This window comes from Tenrec ecaudatus, chromosome 16, assembly GCF_050624435.1.
Source record: "Tenrec ecaudatus isolate mTenEca1 chromosome 16, mTenEca1.hap1, whole genome shotgun sequence".
NCBI classification, from domain to species: Eukaryota; Metazoa; Chordata; class Mammalia; order Afrosoricida; family Tenrecidae; genus Tenrec; species Tenrec ecaudatus.
The window spans coordinates 52,733,918-52,756,718 of NC_134545.1; the positions used below are offsets into that span (position 1 = coordinate 52,733,918).

General features: G+C 37.3%; 1 protein-coding gene and 1 pseudogene across 6 annotated transcripts in view; one reads left to right on the forward strand and one right to left on the reverse strand.

Annotated features, from left to right (window-relative positions):
• Positions 1-11,007: 11,007 nt before the first annotated feature.
• On the forward strand, positions 11,008-11,844 carry LOC142428605 (transmembrane protein 138-like; annotated as a pseudogene).
• A 2,789-nt stretch (positions 11,845-14,633) lies between these two features.
• Positions 14,634-22,801, reverse strand: part of CCAR1 (cell division cycle and apoptosis regulator 1) — a 43,248-nt gene continuing 35,080 nt past the window's right edge. For all 6 annotated transcript variants that reach the window (XM_075534474.1, XM_075534472.1, XM_075534476.1 and 3 more), the window contains 8 exons: positions 21,850-22,089; positions 21,413-21,524; positions 18,385-18,464; positions 17,911-18,057; positions 16,757-16,877; positions 16,476-16,661; positions 15,522-15,727; positions 14,634-14,985 (listed from right to left, as the gene is read on the reverse strand). In XM_075534474.1, coding sequence (XP_075390589.1) covers positions 14,926-14,985; positions 15,522-15,727; positions 16,476-16,661; positions 16,757-16,877; positions 17,911-18,057; positions 18,385-18,464; positions 21,413-21,524; positions 21,850-22,089 — 1,152 coding nt within the window. In that variant the 3' untranslated portion in view covers positions 14,634-14,925. The remainder of the gene's footprint in view (positions 14,986-15,521; positions 15,728-16,475; positions 16,662-16,756; positions 16,878-17,910; positions 18,058-18,384; positions 18,465-21,412; positions 21,525-21,849; positions 22,090-22,801) is intronic.

Genomic DNA, 22,801 nt, shown 5'->3' on the forward strand with positions numbered 1-22,801 from the left:
AATATTGTCAAGAGTACAAACCAATTTTACCTAACAGGCATATACATAAACACTGTTCAAACATGGCACAAACTACATTCTTCTTCAGTGCACAACATCATTCTCCAGGCCAGACCATGTTAGGTCACAAAGCAAGTCTCAAATTTTAAAAACTTACATTATACATAGTATCTTCTCTATCCACAAGGGAATGAAATGAGAAATTATTAATATAAGGAAAACTGGAAAATACGCAAGTGGAAATTACATATACTATTCAATAATCAGTGGGTCAAAACAGAAATCAACAAACAGAAGCACAAAACCCCAAACGGGATGTAGCAAAAGCAGTAACAGAAATTTATAGAGGGAACCACTACATCAAAAAAGATCACAAATCATTAACTGTTTAAGTTCAGGAACTAAGACAGGAAGGATAAACCAAGTTGAAAGCTACCAGAAGGAAAGGAAATAACAAAGGCCAGAGCAGAGGTAAATGAAATAGATTAATAAAATTGACAAAGCTTTTTAGCTAGAGAGAGGAGATGGTTATCTCTCACATCAAATATGAAAGCTGGGACATTACAACTGACTCTACAGAAATACAAGATTATTAAAGAATAATACAAACAACTATGGACTAAAGAATTAGATAACCTAGATGAAATAGGCAAATTCTTAGAAACACATAAACTATATTTACTCAAGCATCTCATCAAACTCAACAAACTTAAAAAAAAAATCAGTAATAAAAAGTCTCCCCAAAATGAAAAGTCTTGGACCAGATGGCTTTGCTGGGAAACTCTATCAACATTTATAGAAGTAACTCCAGTACTCCCCAAAACAGGAGGGAATCCTTTCTAATTAATTCCATGAGGCTGCCAGGACTCTGATACCAACAACAAACAGATACATCTCTCTGAAGAATATAGATCCAAAAATCCTCAACAACATATTAGCATGCTGAATCCAAAGGCTTATTAAAAGGATTATATTATCAATTAGGGTTTATTCAAGAATGTAACGGTGCAAATCAATCTATTTGTAATACACAACATTAATAGAATAAAGGGAAAGAACTACACAACCATCTCCCTCACTGCAGAGAAAAACACTCAACAACAAGGAGTAAAAGGGAAATTATTCAATTTGATAAGGGACATTTATGAAACTCATACACCGAGCAACATAGTCAATGTAGAAAGTCCATGAGAACCTTCCCCTTACGATCAGGAACAAGCTAAGAAGCCTCCTGTGCTAATGAATATCACACTAGAAGTTCTAGCCAGAGCAATGAGGCGACAAAAAGAAGCATACTGGAAAAGAAGTAAAAACATGTTTTTACAGGTGATGTGATCATACATTTAGAAAACTCCAAAGAATCCACAAAAAAGCCCTTACAGATAACAAACAACTTCAGTAAAGTATGAGGGTACAAGCTCAACATGCATAAAGCCATTAAGTTTCTATACATTAGCAATTAGCATTCTGAAACAAACACATATCTATGAAAATAATTCCATTCACAATCATATTTAAAAGCCTGAAAGACCTAAGAACAACTTTAACCAGGAATGTGAAAAGACTTATATACTGAAAACTAAAAAAATTACTGAAAGATATTAAAGATGACTTCACTGAATGTTAGGTTATTCTGTGTTTATTGATTAGAAAATTTAATGGTATTTAGTTGTGATGTCAACATATTCAAGTTTTCATTGCTTATAGACTGACTACACTCTTATACAACCAACGCTTGCGGAGGTGAGTTTGGCTTAAACATCGGATGACCCACCACGAAGATGGCACAGGACAGGTGGTTTTGTCCTGTTGTACATGGACTCTAAGTCGGGACCAACTTATGGGCACCTATCAAAAATGAGAACTTGTCATAGCATACTAAGTCCAAAATGAATGTTTATATTAAATTTGAAAATTAAGAATGAGCCTGCAAACTCACATTTGTCCCCTAAGCTTCATGAAATCTACTTGAACAGAGTTAAGAACTATTGTTGGAACTACATATACATGATACCAAAGATAAGCTCTATACCTGATTTAGTAATGCAGAACTTTAAGGCAAAGCTCTTCAAACTAAAAATGAGAATTTTCAAAGCATTTTTAAAACCCCCAATTTTTAAATTAAAAATTATGCAATTTTAAAGTTAGTTAATCCCCCAGATTTGAGAAACCAGACACACATCAGAGGCAGCTACCTCACCAGATGTTAACAATGAAACTGCAATAGCACATGGGTCCTAAAAACTGTTGACTAGAAAGCCATCTGCTTTCAAGATAGTGTATAAACAATGCCCTGGGTCAAATGACTGAAGTAGGGCTATGATTCTCTAACTCAGTGGCTCTCCACCTTCCTCAGGCTGCGACCCTTACAGACAGCTCTCATGTGGTGGTGACCCCTCCCCCCCAACCATAATATTATTTTCATTGCTACTTCATCACTGTCATTTTGCTACTGCTATGAATCGGACAACCCCGTGAAAGGGTCCTTCCACCTCCAAAGGGGTCTCCACCCACAGCTGGAGAACTGCTGATCTAAGTGTAGACTCCAAAATATGTTAAAACTTTAAAAGGGTTAGTAAAAAGCCAACTAGCTGCTGCCTATGTTGATAGCTACACATGTGTGCCAAACTGGAACCATGATCAATAGTTTTCAATAGCTGGCTTCTTTCAAGCAACTTGCCAGGTCTTCTTCGGAGGGGCTTCTCTGTGGACTTCACGTCCAACATTTCAGGTTAGCAGCTAAGCTGTTTCTGACTCATGGCATCCCTATGGGACAGAGGAGGATTCCACAGAATTTGGTTTCCAAGGCTGTAATCTTCATGGGATTTTTGCTTCTCCTGAGAGATTGCTGGTGGGTTCAAATCTTGTGCCACCAGGCCTTTTGTAGTATTTTTACAATATTCATTTAAGACAGAAAATATGGGGGAACGGGTGTAGATTGGAAGAATGAGCCACACCTAGTTAACCAAGGAAGTCTTACAGTAAGATTTGAGAGAGTGGGAGAGAGGAAGAGGGAGGAGAGAGTGATGGCGGGAGAGAGATCTCTTGTCCCAGCAAGCCCTGGGGATGATATCCCTGCTCAGAGGAGCCCATGCAGAGGGCGATGGGGCCGGTCCCACCACGAGACACTACATTCCCTCACTGACCCATAGCATTATGGGGGACAGAACTAGAGGCACTGTTACCATGGACAAATGCAGCAGTTCTCAACCTGTGGGTTGCGACCCCTTTGGGGGGGAGTGTCTAACAATCCTTTCTTAAGGGCTGCCAGATTCATAACAGTAGAAAAATTAATAATGTAGCAACGAAAATAATTTTATGATTGAGGGGTTATGACAACATGAACTGTAGAGGGTCGTGGCATTAGGAAGAGGGAGAACCACTGACTAATGGTTGCCATGAGTAAAGGAGAAAGAAGTTTTACTTAGGGGACACTGAGTATTTTAATGGTGGTGGAATAACTTGGAAAAGGTGATCAATACTGGTTGTACAACAAAAAGTCATCAATGACACTGAATGATACATGGAGAAGTTAGGGACTTGAGAGAATGTTTTGTGTACATCGCCACAATTAGAAAAATACATGAATAACTGAGTACAAGGAAGAAACGTTCTAAAATGGAATGTGGTGATAATTGTTGAATTGTATGCCATGTGGATACAGTGCTAATAAAACGGTTTTGTTTTTTTCAAGCCCTTTTAAAACCATTGGCTCTGGTAGTCTTGAGTTTACTGACGAGAGAGAGGGCTGCTAGAGAAAGCTTTAGGATCATGGCTTTTATCTCTGGGCTTGTTTCCTTCGATGCTCTTCACCTAGACTAAAGGAGGTATCAAGCCACCAAGAGTTAAATCTATGTTCATGCCTTAACAAAGAAATAAACTAGTTCGGCGATCCAAAGCCTCAATGTATACAGAAGCAGTTTTTATAACTCAAAGGAGCAACATCTCAGCCGAACTAGGTTTCTTGCCTGTTCAGAGCAATTCCTGCTGGCCAGTTTAAACTGGTTCTGGAAGCTCCCATCACACCTTTGCCTCACAGAGAGAAGTTGCCTTTCAGTTAATCAGAGGAAGTCACTACCTGAGTTTACAACCCTTAACGATTCAGGTAGATGCTTAATACGTGCCAAGGTAGTGGTTATAGTTGGGTCTGTCTAGATCCACATGATTGGAAGTTCAAAGCCACTAACTGCTCTAAAGGAAAGCGACCAGGCTTTCTTTCCAGTACTGCCCCTAACCAGTCTGGGAAGCCCAAGGGGGGGGGCGGGGCGGGGGAGACAGGACTCACTTTGAGCCAGCACTAACTTCCTGGCAGTGAGTTTGGGTTTTCTTTGGGTTAAGGATCCCTAACGCAACTGGAATGGAACTCCTGTATTCACAACGTCCGTCTCTTCAACAGACCATCTTCCTGTTTCCCTCCAATCCTTACCTTGCCCTTGACTTGCCTTCTTCCCTATCAAGGCTTTGCTGCCTGTAGGTGACTCTCACCCTTACTGGCCACAACTTCTTCAGCTCAGCAACCTACTCTGTGTTCTAGCCCTCGCCACTTGAAAAGCTCCCAGCCGCCATCCTCTACCAGTTCTAACAACCAAACACTTAATCACCGTCACAAACTAATTACAATGGTCTTCAAAAAGTTCATGTTAAGAAAAAATTACAGATTAAAAAAAATGTGTAGGGGAGGTTAACCAAAACAAACGTACGCAACTTTTTATAACATGTCTGGACAGGATCCAGTTTGAGGCATTAAAAAGTGTTAAGACATCAGTTTGAGGCGATCCCCAATCAGAGTAGTATGAATTTTACTAAGATTGAAGGAAGAACAAACATCAAGTTTATGGTGAAAATTAGGTTGACTATTGAGAGCACTGATGCCTAGCCAAAAGTTCATGGGGAAAATGCACCAAAGAAATGAGCGGTTTACAAATTGTCAACTCATTTTAAGGGACAAGATAGCATTGAAGTGAAGCCCACATCAACCAACCACACAATTCGGAAGGAAACAATCTTTTTTTTCATGTCATAATTGGAGTGGACCAACAACTGACACCACAAATAAGAGTCAACACCGAAGACTTTTTCAATTGCTTCAGCTCACACAACTCTGATGGAAATACGACATTTGAACAAATTTCTTCCTTGATGGGTGCCAAACTGTCACACCCAGATCAGCTGCAGACAAAAGAGATTTCAACGGAAATCTTAAAAGTGTGGGGTCAATCTGCTTTTCCCTCTGCAGAATCCTAACAAATGAAAACATGGCTTTACCAGTATGATCACGAAGACAAAATACAGTGACACTTTGAACCAAACTCACTTTGTACCAAATTCCTGTTTGAAAACAGAAAAGTTCAAGAACTGAACATATTTTCCCATAAGAAACAATGGAAAATTAAACAATTGTTTCTGAGGCCCCAAAATGACGCTTATAATTTTTCTAGGATTTTAACACAAACAGTTCTAGGTTGTGGGAATACCCTCAAAACATCAATATACACTACATTAAATATCAAAACACAGTAAATAAAAAAACAAAATTATAATTTATGCAAATAAAGCATAATACACCCCCCAAAATGTCAAATGTTTTAATGCACTAACACAAGGGCTCATGTTATCTGAGTGAGAGGGGTGCTTAGACTGAAGGATCACCCTTTTGTAGGTGACTCACTCTTGGCCAGTGCAGGTTTTTTCCAGATGGATTTCTAGTTCCCTATAAACAAAGTTAGGAGTACAGCAGATTTTTTTCCCCTCCAAGTTTGCTGTTCAAGTAGTCCAAAGTTCTAGCTTAGAGCCATCCAACAATTAAGTTACTACTGTACAATCAGTCAAAACATGGCTGTACCAAGAGGTGGAGATGGCCCACTCAAAGCAAACGCCAACAAAACTCCTGGTCACATGTTTTAGAGTGGTGCTCATGGCATTTTGCTCCTTTACTTTCTGGGGGACCATAGATGATAACATCTGCTTATTCTGATTTTTTTTTTTTTTTAGTTAACCAGGCTTTTAGCATAGTGGTTCTCAACCTTCCTAATGCTGCGACCCTTTAGTACACTTCCTCATGTTGTGGTGACCCCCAACCATAAAATTATTTTCATTGCTACTTCATCACTGTGATTTTGCTACTTTTATGAATCGGGCTATCCCTGTGAAAGGGTGGTTCGACCCCCAAAGGGGTTGCGATCCACAGGTTGAGAGCCACTGCTTTAGCACAAAAATGCCAGGGAAAGCTTCCTAAGAGTCCACCTCCACAATGCTTCTGCTCATTCCTCTCATCAAACGAGGCCAATTCCGTGACTGTTTTGATGGGATACCTTAAAGCATTCACCTTGTAATCCTGATTTGGCCCCTTCAAATGTATGTTTCCTATTCTTAAAAAAAATCTTTAAAGGACACCTATTTTACTTCAATGTAATACAAAAAAGACTTCACTAAAATGGTTCCTAGGTTCTTCAAGTCTTAAGGGATGAACTAAATGGCTGTTATCATGTACACAAGGGTCATATACTTGATTAGAATCTATTTTGAGAAATAAAGTTTATAAATTTTTATTTATAATCTTTACCTTTTATTTTCCCATGGAGTTGTGGAAGTCTCCACGTATTTGAGTATACTAATTGTCACCTACCCCACAGATGATGGTAAACATCCTGGCCAAATACACAAAGCTCCATATTACATTATATTTCACAATGTAAAGCTTCACAAAAAATGATGTAAAAATAGAAAATAACTATACAGAAAAGATACAATTTTTCAGAGATAATTTTTCTTCTAAGTTATGGTTCTCAAACCAAGTGTTACTCCTCTTCTGTTTTCTATCACATTTTAAAGTATGGAAACCTACACTCCGGAAGAAGGTTCTAACATGTAGTTCTGAGATCAGCTGCAGCAGGAGCTTCACCACCTGGGAATTTATTAGATATATAAAATGTTTAGGCCTCAACCATAGATTTTATTCAAGTTGATTCCAGCTATCTGTTTTAACAAGCCACACCAGTTTGGAAATCATTACTTAGTTTGGGCATAATAATCACAGTCAGATTCCAACAGTAATGAGGCTCAAATAAGGGGTGACTCAATGGCTTAAGTAATATACTATCATACTATCTGATGTAATATGCCCTCTAACCTCACATGAAAAACAGTATATAATTTATGGTCAAAAGCAATCTGGGACTCTAAACTAAATGTTCATTTGTGTATAAACCTGAGGATTGTTTTTAACCGATGACCTGGTAAAGCAGTCAGTAATACTTGCCAGGAGAATAAGAAATAGGCAATAATCCTATTTTCCAGTTTGCCTAAGACAGTTGTCGTTTATACCAGGTGTCTTGACATAATTACTATTGGCATTCTACTACAAAAGTTTCCTGATTTGGACAGGTTTTACTTAAAATACACTCTTTAACAAAATAAAATGAAGTGAAATCTCTAAATAATGGTTCCTAAAACACTTCACCATTTAATCAAGCTGAACTTAACAAAGACATTTTATAGATACTTAAATCTTAATTTGTATAATCATCTAAATACAAAATTATAAGAAGAGAACTAAATTTCTTTCCTAGAATCCACAGGTTCAACGGCACTGCTGTCAAACTAAACAATGTGCTGCACAAGACAAGTCCAGAGGAAAAGACAACTTTACGTGCTTCTAACTAGTGTGCACAGCATCAATCTTTTGCCTAAAATCAGTGGATTCCTTTTGTACCCTAGGACACCCTCTTTCCTTTCTGAACCTCTAGGATCAATAGAACCAGACCAAACCCACATCTTTAAACAAGATAACCTCAAAGTTAACTTGTGGACAGCAAATTCATGCTGAGAAAAGAGCAAGCTGAGCTCGAAGAGTAACACAAAGGGTACTAGGGTCGTGGGTGTTCCTTGTATGTTATCGACTGCCAGAAATGCCTGGAAACATCTCCATCCCCACATCTGGAACCCTACTGCAGTGTTTTTGATGAACTAGAACCAGTATTCAAATACCTACGTAGCTAATGAAACTGAGGTTCTGAGCAGCCAATGAACTCTCTCTCAGGGACCAGTATAACCCAGATTAGAGAGAATTCATGAAGGTTAGCCTAAACTCAGCCAACCACTAAAGCATGAGTTTTTCCTGCTGGAACTGCCAACAATTCCATGTAGGCACCGCAAGGAGAACATATTTGCTATTTACCAATGGAGCTACTTGTTTTCACCAAATGTTTTGGTGGTGCTAAATTCCTTGTGGGCATGGATATACATGGTATATCACTAATGAATTTAATATACATTCTAATAAACCTATCCATCTTCAGTCTAGTCCAAATCCCATTAGGTTTTACATGTATTTTGTGTTTGTTTTATTTTTTTATTTTCTATTTTCTGTGTTCTTACATCTAGATTACTTCTTCCAAGAAATTACATTGACAACCGAGTGAGTGATTTAGGTCTCTCCCCTATAACACATGAAAGGTGAGATAAGAGCAGCCCTGGCTAGCTTGTCTGTAATTAAGCCACCATGATTTGGAATTCCTTGAGACTACTAATTGAGGGGAGTTGAAACTACTTAAAAACATAAAACAAGAAAAATTGCCATCAGTTACTAGGCTAATAAGTCACATGTAAAATGTTTCTAGTCTACTAAGCAATGTTAATGAGTTGTTAGTTAATTTTGGTTCTATAGAGCCTTTTTCCTTGAATATACTCCAAATATTCTGAAACATATCCTGTAACATTAGTTTTTTATAATAGCTTCAAAATTTGTATTTAATTGCTTTGCCTTTCTAAATACTTTCAGAAGGATAAGGGCTAGTTTACGCTTCTCTAAAATACAGCTTTATATACATGTATTGTTAGATTCTGAAGCAAAATTTTATCAATAAAGATGCTGACATTATTTGTACCAAGTCCAAGTAGTTCTACTGCCCCATGACTGTCGATAACCAATTTCACCAGCATAAGAGCGGGAGCACTCTCTTCTACTCTTGTTACTTACGGCAGGGGCCCGCGGGCCACATGCGGCCCTCCGAGGTCATTTATCGGACCTGCGAGTGTTTTCACCCCGTGGTTTTTTTTTTACTTGAAAATAAGACAAATGCTAGGCCGCCTGGGAAATGAAGTCCAAGAACCGTGTCTCCTCAGGCAAGCACCCCAAGGTGTCCTCGCCTTTCCCTGGCCCGTTCCTTTCCCTCTGCCGGCATTTCCCACCTACGGTGAGGTGACTAGATTTTAACATTGGTAAAGCGGGACGCCATTGACTAGGGCGGGTGGTGGGGGTTCTTGATGAAATATTTGGTCTATATGGAACAACAAAATTTTCATAGAACGCAAAAATAGTATTGTAATATATATTTTAAAATTTCAACGTAAGTACAATTTACAAATATAATACACTAAAATTATGTATAGTATTATTTTATTTGGCATATTTCTCATTTGAGTGAATTTTTTAGAAGATTGCTGTCATTTAAAAGGTCATGAAAAATTTCACAATAATTTGTTAAATGATATTCCACACATAAAATGGCTTTCAAAATCTCAACACTTGTGATTTTTCTAATGTCCACACTTTACTGTAGAAAAAACGCGTTCAGTTGCAGCATTAGTTCCTGGTAAGGACAGCGTATATTCCACAATTTTTAGTGCATTATTGTATGGAACATGGTTTGTTCCAAAATGATGGAACATTTCTAGCCATTTGTTCTCTATTGTGTTTTTTGCTGATGCCCAAGATTTAACCTTTTCCTTATCAATATTAAAGATACCTCATTAAAGAGATGATTCTTGGAAATATTACTATATGGGAAATTTTAAGTAATATGATCAAATGATTTTTGCACAACATTCCAATTAAGTTCTTGTTTTAATGTAACCCAATGAAAATGTTCAATATCATTGTAATGTACCGTCCACTCTTTTAGATAATCTATGCAGTTACTATATAACTTTTTAACGTGATTCATGATATCTGCACGAACTTCTAGCTGGCTTATACTATTATGGATAGTTAACGGAAGAAAACTATTTTGTAACCACTCTCGACACTGAAATTTTACATTAACTTCATTTGCTACTTCGATTACCGAAATTTTGTCACCTTCAATAAGTTTTATAGAAAAGAGATGCTTAATTATGTACAAAATTTTTGAAGATTCTTTTTCAAAAAACTCTTCTAAAATTCTAGGACATTTATCCTGTGATAGAAATTAGGATTTCAAAGGATCGTATATTTTCAAAATTCTTTCGACAGCTGCCAAAAGAGCTCACCAGTGCGTTTTACTGTATCCAAGTATTTCTGATATCAACTTCCACAGCTTCACAAAATTCTTTAAGCATTTCAACGCGCAGTGTATATATAGAAATAAGAATATATTTAATAACATTTTCCACATCTACGGGCAACAAATCAGCAGCTGTTTGAATGGTGTTATGTATTATGTATAGTCAATATTCCCTTCCCATTCTCCCGCCGTTCCCTAGCTCGTCGGGCATTCTTTCAAAAAATCGGGACTTTTAAAAAAACGCCACGGACGCAGGACAAATTGTTCAAAATCAGGACTGTCCGCCAAAAGCGGGGCGTCTGGTCACCTTATTCTAACTCCTAGCCCAGGTTCCAGAGGTGACGTGTCAGGCCTGTACGGAAAGGTTCCGGCCAGTGTGAAGCTTGGGGCCGGGGCTGCCCCACAGGACAGGAGGCTCTAGTCAGCAGGCGACAACGATCGGGAGTCCTGGGGCAGGGTGGCCCAGGACAGCGACTTTCCAAGCATAAAGCAGGGAGCTAAAGCTGTAGGCAGAATGGCGACACAGAGCCCACATCCTCCAGGCACTTCCGGCATTGGAACCCGGTCTCCTGAGTTCAGGAAGGTGTGCCCATGACAACGGAGGATGGCTCTTTGAGATCCTTGCCTTAGAGTAAGCGAAACAGCCGATTCCACTGCAGGACTCTTCTTCTGTGTGGGCTAGAGCCAGGTGCTGTTTCTGGAAAACTGGAATGTGCCCCTGGAGGCTCAAGAGAGCAGAAGGAAGATGCTCCAGACCATTAACTACAGTCTGGTGCTCGCTGCAGTGCCTACTGCTGACCTATGACCTCTTCGTCAATTCCTTCTCGGAGCCCCTCCCAATAGCTCCGGTCATCCAGCTCGTCCTCTTCATCCAACAGGATGTCGCAATTCTCAACATAAGCATCGTCTGCCTCATGTTCTTCAACACCTTCGTCTTCCAGGCGGGGCTGGTCAACCTCCTGTTCCACAAGTTCAAAGACACCATCCTCCTGACAGTGGTTTACTTTGCCCTCAGCATCTCCCTTCACATCTGGGTGATGAACTTATGCTGGAAAAACCCCAAACGCTTCGTTGGGACGAATGGACTGCACTTTGTTTTTCAGAGACTATTGGCCATCCTGTGCTTACTTCTACCAGCGGACGGCTGTGCGCCCAGCGGATCTGTGCTTCTACCAGGACTCGCTCTGGCTGCACAGGAATTCCTGCAAGGTCGAAGGTGACCTCTTCAGATCCCTGGGACGGCGCTCCTCCTTCCATGTGCTGCTCCCCATCGGAGGTTGGCCTTCTTGGACACGTGCAGGCCCATGTGGTCAGCCTTCCTGAAGAAAGAACCTCCCCTCTTGCACATTCAAGTGTTCAAGTCCCTCCTGCCTACCTAAACCCTCATGCCCCACCCTCTCCTTCTCAACCCCTTCATCCTCCTCTCAGAACCTCCGACTTCTGGGAGCTCTGTGCCTGTCCTTTAGTGTGCGTGGCACAGGAGAACCTTCTGGGCCTGCTTTCCATGCACCACGTACTCGTGGCTGAATGGGCCCAGAGTGAGGCTCCTGGGCGCCTGACTGCCCACACTTGGGACTCTTAGATTTGATACCCAAGATAAATACTTACCTCCCCCTACATTTTCTAAATAGGGAGTAAGTGGATTTTCCCCACCCCCCAAAAAAAAGATATGTGCAGTGTGCATAGGAATTTGTTCATAGTTTTGTTTTTCAATAATCCAGCCCTCCAACAGGTCTGAGGGATAGTGAACTGGCCCCCTGTTTAAAAAGCTTGAGGACCCCTGCTTTACGGGATAAACCCATTTTATAATAGGACTAAGTTGTTTTTCTTCATCGGTATATCTAGCAATTCATGCAATCTATATGGCTTTATGATAAAGTTTTAGGACTGCTAGGGTAAAAGACGGCCTCAAGTGTTCTTAAAGGGATACACACAGGCTAAATGAGAGCATTCTACACGCTCTGAACACTGACTCCTATCAACCAATTTTGGTAATTGTCTAACCTAAGCAGTATGTTACTGTAACCCTCTTGAAAGAGTTTTTAAATGGTTACTTTTGCCAGAAAAAGCTAACTTCCTAAGTTTAGGCTTAATTAAAAAAGAAATACTAAATTCTGAAATTGCTTTTATCTTACAACTTAAACCAAGAATTAAACTCAAACTCACTGGTGAGTCAATTCCAACTCACACCAACCATTATCAAACAACAGTAAGTAAAAATTGGCAACCCCAATATGAAAAGGCTAAAATTAAAATGTTTACATTCATCTGAGATCTATTTGTTATGTAAGTAGACTAACTTATTAGTCAATTCATTTCTTTGGCCTGGTCAATGTCATATGATAAAGCACTAAACTATTTTTACTTTTGAATAATTACCAAAAGTGGCTTAAAAGGGCAAAAACAGGTTTCCTTTCCCTCCTTTACTCTTAAACAAAAACCAAGTTTTGTATATGTAAATTGTCTTTCCCCAAACCCCGTTATCCTCATCTTATTTTCTATTTCCAATGAACTTTAAACAAAATGTTTTAGGTCTTTATAATCAGCCTTTTCATTGAAAATCACACTTTGTCAGAAACATATTTTGATGGCACCGCTGGGTGAGTGTTAGACTCTTAAATTCAAGACTGGGTAATCCAAACCTACCAGCCACTCTGCTGGACAGATTTCTGCTCCTGTAAAGACTCACAGCTTTGGAAACCATACATAGAATCGACTGGTGAGTTGGCATCAACTCGATGGCAGTGTAGGTTTATCTTAGAGGCTTTCATTCCAGAAAAACACTTTCCAACTTCCCTGTAATATCCTACTTCACCTCAAAAATGGAAGTGCATTTATACAAGAACAGTATTATCATGAACTATTCAGTTTTCTGACTTACTTACTTTGTACAAGCCATCTTAAAACAAGCATTAGCTTCAAACAAGAGTCATCTATTTCTCAGTAAGAGCTATGTGGACCTTACTGAAGTCATGTTTAACATGGCTTTTATATCATCCTTATATTTCACCTATACAAAACATGCAGCTATTTACTCTAACAAAATAAATAAAGTAAAATAGAATGAAATAAACCCTAAAATAGTATGTAGTTTTATTATAGGGTAACAACATTCCGGTTCATTGAAAACACAACAAAAGAAAACCCAAACCAGAACGAATCATAGACTAAAATAGCAACTTAACTTTTCAACCAGTTTTATTTTGCAGTTTAAAGACATGCTATTTAACCCTACATTTCTTTAGAGCAGGGTTTCTCAACACACTGGCTAGGATAATTATTTGTTGCTGCTGGGAGCTGTCCTACTTTCAATCAATATTTACCAATATAACTCACCTATCTGCAAAAACTGAACGTGCCTCTACACCAAAAGACCAACCCTAATGCCTCTGAATCACTCTTGACTCACAGCGACTGTGGAGACAGAGGGTTTATAAATCTTACAGGAACAGGTGGCTTCCTCTCTCCCGTGAACTGGCTAGTGGGTTTGAACGGTCAGTCTCACGATTAGCAGCCCACATCGATTCCATAGTAGCACCAAGGTTCTGCAAAGGTAGCCCCCCATCACTGCCAAAGGTCCCCCAGTGGTCAATTCTTCCATGGTTAAAAGCACTGTTTTAGAATAGATCACCTACTCTACTCTTTTTCACTGAGCAGTCAACCAAGTTTCTCAGCATTCACAAAAGTTCTGAAGACTAATAAAAACGCTTACTTTTAATTAGGAAGGCTTAATTTAAGGCAGCAGTTCTCAACCTGTGGGTCAAGACCCCTTTGGGGTGTGTGTGCGCGTGTGTGTGTCAAATGACCCTTTCACAGGAACCACCGATTCCTAACAGTAGCAAAATTAAAGTTATGAAGTAGCAAAGAAAATAATTTTATGGCTGCGGGGTCACCTAAACATGAGAGACTTGTATTACAGGGTCACACCATGAGGAAGGTTGAGAACCACTGATTTAAGGCATCATACTGACACCTATTGGCTTGATAATTAACCGTACAATTGAAACACTGCTTTGAAAATTGAAACCTTCCAAATTTCAGTACTACAGGGGCTACTCTGGGAAAGTATAACAACTTAAAGCAATAACATTTATAATAACACCAGGACTTATTTTTGTAATGCTTAATATATACAATAATGGTAGTTGTCTATTGCTTTCTTAGTTTATGTCATGAATTACTTTCTTTGTTTATGTAATGAATTTGAATGAATAGTAAAAAAAAAACCTAGTTCAAAAAGCTTACAAAACTTAAACAGCATGCTATTTAGACATTTACAATGAGATTTTTAAAAGATAAAAAAGAAACTATGATTCTATAAATAAAAATTTTCTAGACATCTTAATAAAAGAAAGACATTTGGTAATTAAATACTATTGTAAAGTAAACTGACGAACTTTATTGGGATTAAAACTATAACAAAGTTCATCCTAAAACATTTTGCAATGCAAAATTATTTCACTCAAGGAGTGTTTAATAATTTGAATGCTAAGAATTACAGGCAATTTTCAAAAGCAGAGACTCACATTCAAAAACTTTATACATCTTTGAACTAAAATATTTATACTACTAAAATTGAACATGCATCACTTTCAAACATTCTTGTATCATGATTTTATATATTACATATTTAAACACAATTCCTTGTGACTGACATAGTTTATCATACACTTGCACCATTCTCTTTGGATTTCTGATCTTTATCTTCATTCTTCAAATTATCCTAAAAAATAATAAAAGGAAAAGTGACGTTTTATTAGAAAGTCTTCAATCTAACTTAAATGTCTATAAAAATATGGACCCTGGAAGAAATTATAAAAGATATTTTGCAAATTTTACATAGCTTAGCTTTGTGTATTCTAGAAAGCCATTAACCCTGAAAAATCACTAGTTCTGAAAAGTGAAAGTAGTATAGTGCATGCACTGTGGTTATATTTTCTTTCTGTTCCAAGTGCAACCCACAATGTACAAGATCCTAAATTAGATGACAATGAGCCACTGATTTTTTTCTAATGACAGAACACTAAAAAAGTTAATTTTGATAGCCACTAAAGGAATTCTCTGCAACATACAAACCAGGTTGACACTGCCACTAAGCTAGAGGAAAACACCATCTTTTGGGAATCATTTAAGATTAACCACATGAAGGATATAATGCCTAAGAAAACTAGCCTGTCATAATTTTAAAACACAACGAAACGCCACAAATTAAATTAAGGACTAAACCTATAGAAACATTAAAAGTACAAAATTCCTAACCTTCTTAAGGACAGTGTGGATTTCACCCATGACGGTAGATAAGTTTCTGATTGTCTTATTCAACTGGTTTTCGAATTGCAAATTCGTGTTTTCTGAAATCTTTAAATTTTCTTGTAACTGACTAAGGTCCTTTTTAACGTCTCTGAGTTCACCGGTAAGATTTTTGTTGGAATTCTCCAGGTTTAATATGGCTTTTTCATCTTCATCTGTTGAAAAAAATAAAAATAAACTCTAAAATTCACATTTGCCTACCATAAAATTCCAATTTAATTCTGAAGTAAAAAATATCTATGCTAGTAAAAGTTCTTTAAATGGTTATTTTACTGGTTATGTAAGGCATACTAACACTACTCATTTAAATTTCAACTAAGCATTTCCACACCAGTTACATTTTTAGATTATTTTTACAGGCTACCGTGGGTGGAATAGGGTGGGGTGGGATGGGATGGGCATAGCTGGAACTACGCAGAGATGTTGGAAAAGAAGATAGACCTACATTTTGTCCTGGATTATAGTACAAAATCTATAAATGCCTGGGTGGTGATAGGGAAATACCCACCCTACCCCCACCCCCGGAAAATAAGGCAACAGACCAAATTAAGTTTGGAGACCTATGGTACAAAAATAGTACTGGTAAAAGAGTGAAACTATAAGAAACTTCAAAAGGATGGAATAGAAAAACCTACAGGCACCTCAGAATACACAAGAGGGCCTAAGATTCATCCTCCTCAAGGTAAGTAATTTTACAACTAAAACAAAAATGGTCAAAAGCTACATATATGCTTAGACTAAAACTAAAGCATATGTGTGTATGAGGCGGCTTACATATATAAAGAGGCTTCAAACACTTCACAGCAAATGGAATTAAGACAATAGAATTGTCTCATGCAATGTTTGAAGGCCCCTTGTAGATCCTATAAGGCGCTAACATATCCACTGCTACCCGTTGCTTACCCGTTTTTTCTTCTAGTAACTGCAGTTTCTGCTCTACTTCAGCTCTTACTTTTTCACTCTTTTCTAATTTCTGTAGGAGGCTTCCTACATCCACCATGGCACCATTATACACAATGAGGCCAACATTTTCTTCCACATCCTTTGATTCCTGTTTTACTGTTGGTGTTGGAAGTAACAACCTATTTCCTGTAATATACAAAAGGTATTGTATTTTATTAAGTTGTTTTCTTTATTAAATAATATACTTAAACAAAGCAAGATGTTAAACAATACATCCAAACCTAGCATATCTTCTTGTGATGCTTCAGATTCTTCATGGTTTTCTTCATCTTTTGAGGTGTCTGTTAACTTCCGGTAAAAACAAGATTCACGAAGTACTACCTTATTAAGCAGTTTCTTTACCTGTTATACAAACAAACAAAACAAAATTAAGTTGAAAACAAAATATAAAAATTAAAAAGATGAAAAATATTTGGCTCTCCTAATGTTATTTATTTTCTCCTGTCTACTGTTCACATATGAATATTCATAGCAACTGCTTTTAAATTATGTTGCCGAATGTCTTTGGTTTCCTAAGGTGACCTAAGAGATCACAAAGGAAGACTATACTTTCCATTCATTTACAGAAATCAGGTTAGTGTCTTCACTTTTTCTTTTCATTAAATTTAAAGTAGCATTTAGGGGGAAAAGTTTCATGGGTAGAACGTATATATGCATTAAAATATATAAAGAATGTTTACTTCAGGTTAATTTTTCATAACCCCCCACCAAAATGACTTCAGCCACCAATAGATCTGTTAATTCAATCATGTTAAATATATAATCATAAAATATGCAGCTATAAAAAGAATAAATCTCATTTATTCTAAGGTTTTATGTCCAAAGAAAAGTTACCAATATGTACATAAAGTAATTTTATGTTGTTTAAATAACGTGAATTATTATAACAATGCAGAGCAGCGGTTTGCAACGTGGGGGGGGGGGGAGGTTGAATGACCTTTTCTTTCACAGGAGTCGCCTAAGATCATTGGAAAACAAAAACATTTCACAATATAAAACTACACAATCAGATACTTACATTCTAATTAACAACAGTAGCAAAATTATAGTTATGAAGCAGCAACGAAAATAATTTTACAGTTGGGGATCACAGCATGAGGAACTGTATGAAAGGTTCAGGGCATTAGGGAGGTTGCGACCACTGATGTAGAGACTCACACAGTGATTTAGTTTGAGTACGGAAAGGAAAGATAAGGAATGACTCTGGCTTCGTAAGGTTGTATCATTCTGATATCACTACAGTGATTTAAAATTGTCCTGTGATTCTTTCTTTCATTCAATGTAAGTCAACAAAGTTCAGAAAGATAACATTGTTTCCTTTTCCTTTAAATAGTGACTAAAATTTTTTTCACTCTTTAATTATAAAATACATTACCTGAGCACGAGAGAGATGCAGTCCAAGAGTATACAGTATTTCTTCCAAATCCTTTTCAAGCAGGTAACCACAATGGCTTTGATCAAAATAAACAAAAGCCATTAACAGATCCCTATTAATTGTGACCATCTGACTCTTTTCTTTTTCCTAAAAAGAATGCAGAAATAGATTTCATATATAAATATATTTAACCCATGTAAAGGGAAACATTGTCTATGTCACTATAAAAGCAACGAGCTGAAAAAAATCGTTGCCTCATTTCAGCTAAAACAGGCTGATTTGGAGCAGTCCCTGGGAGGAAGAACACAGACACAGTTTACTTGGCACAGCGGGAAATACCAAAATGACTCAACTTCCCGTAGTGGCGACGTACAGGGACTAGTGACTTCATGACTGCACTGTGTGTAATGAGCCTAGATCATACAAGACATGCTGAATAACTCAGTAAGAATTTATCATTCAGTCAATAAATACCTTATCTTTAGGTCTCTCCTTGCAATATCTGTTAATATCTCTTTTGTCATCTCGTTTGTTCATTTCTTCCTCATCTCGGTCTAAAAATAAATGACAGTAAAAACATTTATAAATACAGATATTTTTAATGACCATGGAGATAAAAACTAATTTACTAGTACTGAAGTTTTCAAGGGATGGAATAGATTCAAAATAGTAAAACAATCCAGTTTGAAAACTTACTATAGTTATAGTAAGCAAAATTGTGTGGACCAATGGAAAAGAAATGAGAGCCGAGTAATAAGCAAATTCATCTATGGTCAAATGATTTTCAACAAGAGTACCAAGTCCACACAATGGGTCAAATAGTATAGAGCAATGGTTCTCAACCTGTGGATTGTGATCCCTTTGTGGGTCAAACGACCCTTTCACAGGGGTTGATCGATTCATAACAGTAGCAAAATTACAATTATGAAGTAGCAACGAAAATAATTTTATGGTTGGGGGTCACCATAGCATGAGGAGCTGTATTAAAGAGTCATGGCATTAGGAAGGTTGAGAACCACTGTTATAGAGACAACTAACTATATGTCCATATATAGAAGATAAAGTTTTACTTTCCACCTCACCACTTAATAAAATCAACTCAAAATGGATCAATAAAACCATAAAACTCTTATATTCAGTGTATATAAATAAGTCCTACAACTTAACAATATAAGGCAAATAATTTCATAAAAAATAAAACAAGCAAATTCCCAGAAGACATTTTCTCAAAAGATAAATGAATGCCTAATAATAAGCGCATAAAAGGGGAGCAGCATCATTAGTCATACAAAAATCCAAACCAGGTATCACTTCATACCCACTTCCTAGGTGGCTATAATCAATTTTACCAACAGCTGTGGAAGCATAAAATGGTGCACAGACACTGACAAAAATTATTTTATGATTCAACAATCGCACTCTCAGGAATTCAACCAAAAGTAAAAAGGTGAAGCTCACGCATATGCGAGTGCTCGCTGCAGCAGCTGCAATAGTCAAGAAGTAAAAATGACCCAACTGTCTGTCTGTCAGTAGTTTAAATATGCGGTTTATCCTTTTTTATGCAGTGCTCTTATTCTTGCTAAGTTGCTATTACCTTTTATTAAAAACTAAACTGTCAACAATTTCAGGTCAGAAAATGGTCTCAATTTATTTGCTCTTGTGAAAACCATTTTAGACATCATTAGCAATTACTTTGTTATTAAGGTTTACTACACAACTTTTTCAACATGTTTGAGAAAAACTGCTTGTAAGACAAGAAAGTAAAACAAAAGTTAGAGACAAATCAAATATATATATATATATATATATTTTGCTTTCTTTTTTCTCTTTAACATTTTATTATTGCCTCATACAATTCTTATCACAATCCATCCATACATCAATTGTGTAAAGCACATCCGTACATTCTTTGCCCTTATCATTATCAAAGCATTTGTTCTCCACTTAAGCCCTTTGCATCAGGTCCTCTTTTTTCCCCCTCCCTCCTTGAACCCCTGATAATTTATAAATTATTGTTTTTGTCATATCTTGCCCTGTCACACGTCTCCCTTCACCCCCTTTTCTGTTGTCCGTACCCCAGGGAGGAGGTCACATGTAGATCCTTGTAATAGGTTCCCTCTTTCCAACCCACTCTCCCTCTACCCTCCCAGTATCGGCACTCTCACCCCTGGTCCTGAAGGTATCGTCCACCCTGGACTCCCTGTGCCTCCAGCTCCTATCTGCACCAGTGTACATCCTCTGCTCTAGCCAGACTTGCAAGGTAGAATTCAGACCATGTTAGTGGGGGGAGGACGCGGGGAGGAAGCATTTAGGAAGTAGAGGAAAGCTGTATTCTTCATCGATGCTACATCGGACCTGGACTGACTCATGTCCTGCCCTAGACCCCTATGAGGGGATGTCCACTGGCCGACAAATGAGCTTTGGTCTCCACTCTGCACTGCCCCCTTCATTCACAATGCTAAGATTTTGCCTTATACCTGATCCCTTCGACACCTCGTGATCACACAGGCTGGTGTGCTTCTTCCATGTGGGCTTTATTGCTTCTGAGCTAGATGGCCACTTGTTTACCTTTAAGTCTTTAAGACCCCAGATGCTATCTCTTTTGATAGTCGGGCACCATCAGCTTTCTTCGCCACATTTGCTTATGCACCCGTTTGTCCTCAATGATCGTATCAGGGAGGTGTGCTCCCAATGATATGATTTTTGCTATCAAATATATTTTAGCAACTATTCATAGATGTACATTTCTAAAAATCTCTTGTGATTTTCCCATTTCAGAACAAGGCTATTAAAAATTGGAAAGCTACTTACCTGCCTGGAGCTTGACAGGCATTCAATATTACTTTACAGGTACTTTATGGCTAATATATGCTAAAATGGTTATAACAGCTGTTGTAAAACATCCTAAATATACACATTAGTAAAGGTCAGGGTTTGTTGAACTTTTTTTTTTTGTATTTATGGCAGTTTTCATAATGAAAATGGAATGCAAGGCTTGCATTGTCTTAAAATAATTGGGTGTAATATTGTATGAAACAATTGGAACTAGAGCATGCCATTATAACAATTTAAAGACCATGTCCAAGCAATGGGTATAAATCAAATAGGTGTGAGGCATATGGCATTTAATCATATATGTCTTTAAACTCTTCTCACATTAAATATTGAATTACTTAATATAACAAGACTTTCACTAGAAAAAATTTTAAAACTATTTATAATCTAAATAGCAATGAAAAATAACCAACCATTTAAGATCAAAAGATTAAGAAAAGAAGAGGAACAGAAACTGGAAACAGAAAATGTGGGATAAGTGAAAGGATTGCAATGATGAACTGAAACAAAACGTGAAAGAGAAGATGAATGTAAAACTGATGATCTCTGTAAATTTTCACTTAATTCACGTTTTTTAAAAGTTAAAAATTAGACTTTAATGGTACAATAAATAAAAACATTAAAAAATAACTTCATCATTAAAAAAAAACTCTTTGAGTGTTCATACCATCTTCTTCATCCTCAGCCTCTTCTGCTTCTAGTGGATCATATTCATCTTGATTATTATCTTCTTCAGTTTCATCATCATCTTTAGAATCATCTTTTCGCTTATCTTCTTTCTGTAATTTAAAATGCCTTAAAATTAGGTAAAAGTTACCTCATCACACATTAAACAATTGGAAATAGGAAAAAAAACCCAAAATATCAAATTCATTATATTTGAAAGTGTGAAATTACAAATGTCTTCGAACACTAAATATAATTAATAAGTAACCACAAAACTGATTATACATATCTACGTAGATTAAAAATTTTCCAATATTACATTACCATTTTTTAGTTGGCCTTTAATTTAACTGATAGAATCCACTGTCATTTTTGTTACCATCTAGACACGATTAAAACCTCTGAACCAGAGTGCTGTGTATAACAATAACTACAGACCTTCCTTTCATCTCTATCTTCTTTCTTATCTTTGTCATCACCAGATTTTCTCCGTTTTGGTTTTGGCTCATCTGTTTCATCATCTCGCTCTTCTTTCTTATCTTTCCTCTCATCTTTTTTGCTCTTCTTATCCTTTTCTTTCTTATCCTCTTTCTCAGGAAGACATACCAATGATTTGTATATTCTTACGCCAAAATCTCTCTGAAGCATTTCATTGAAAAGTTCTGCAAACAATGAAACCTATAAAAAGATATCAAGATTAACAGTCAATTTTAATAGGAACACTGATTTAATAAATTCAACATATTCAAAATTGTATTCAATAGTTCCTTTATAACAATTGTGTGCATTTACAATACAGTTACAGTAAGTATATACACTGAAGACATTCAAAATCATCTTCTGAAACTGATATACTATGTTTAGTATGGCTTTGGATAACAAACAAAAAACAAAACCCTGAGCCCACTACAACCGAGTCCATGCTGCCACCCCACAGCAGCGACCATATAGAATAGTGTTTGCTGAAGTAGGCGCTACTGCCCCCGAGCAGCACTGCAGTTGTCTAGGAGGGCTACAAAAACATATAACCACACTCTAATCTCGATTGTGGTCAATAGTAAAAAAAAAGTTTGCAACTGCAGGGGAGGGGGAGATGGCTGGATAATTTTTTTTTTCCTTACTGAAAAGGGAGCAGTAGGCCAAATAAGTTTGGGGACCTATCTTTATATAGATAGGGTTATCAGAAGCTGCAAATACTTGAGAAGAGACTGCCTATCCTCAAAGTTAGCAGTCTAACACTTTAACAACTGTGCCCCCAAGGCTTAGAGTAATAAAAAAGTAATAACTTTACTACAAAAACTGCGAAACTGAGCAGGAAAAGGATGCCTACCATCCTAGCACAATCATTAGGTTGTACAATAAAACATTTTTCATTTTGGCAACAATTTTC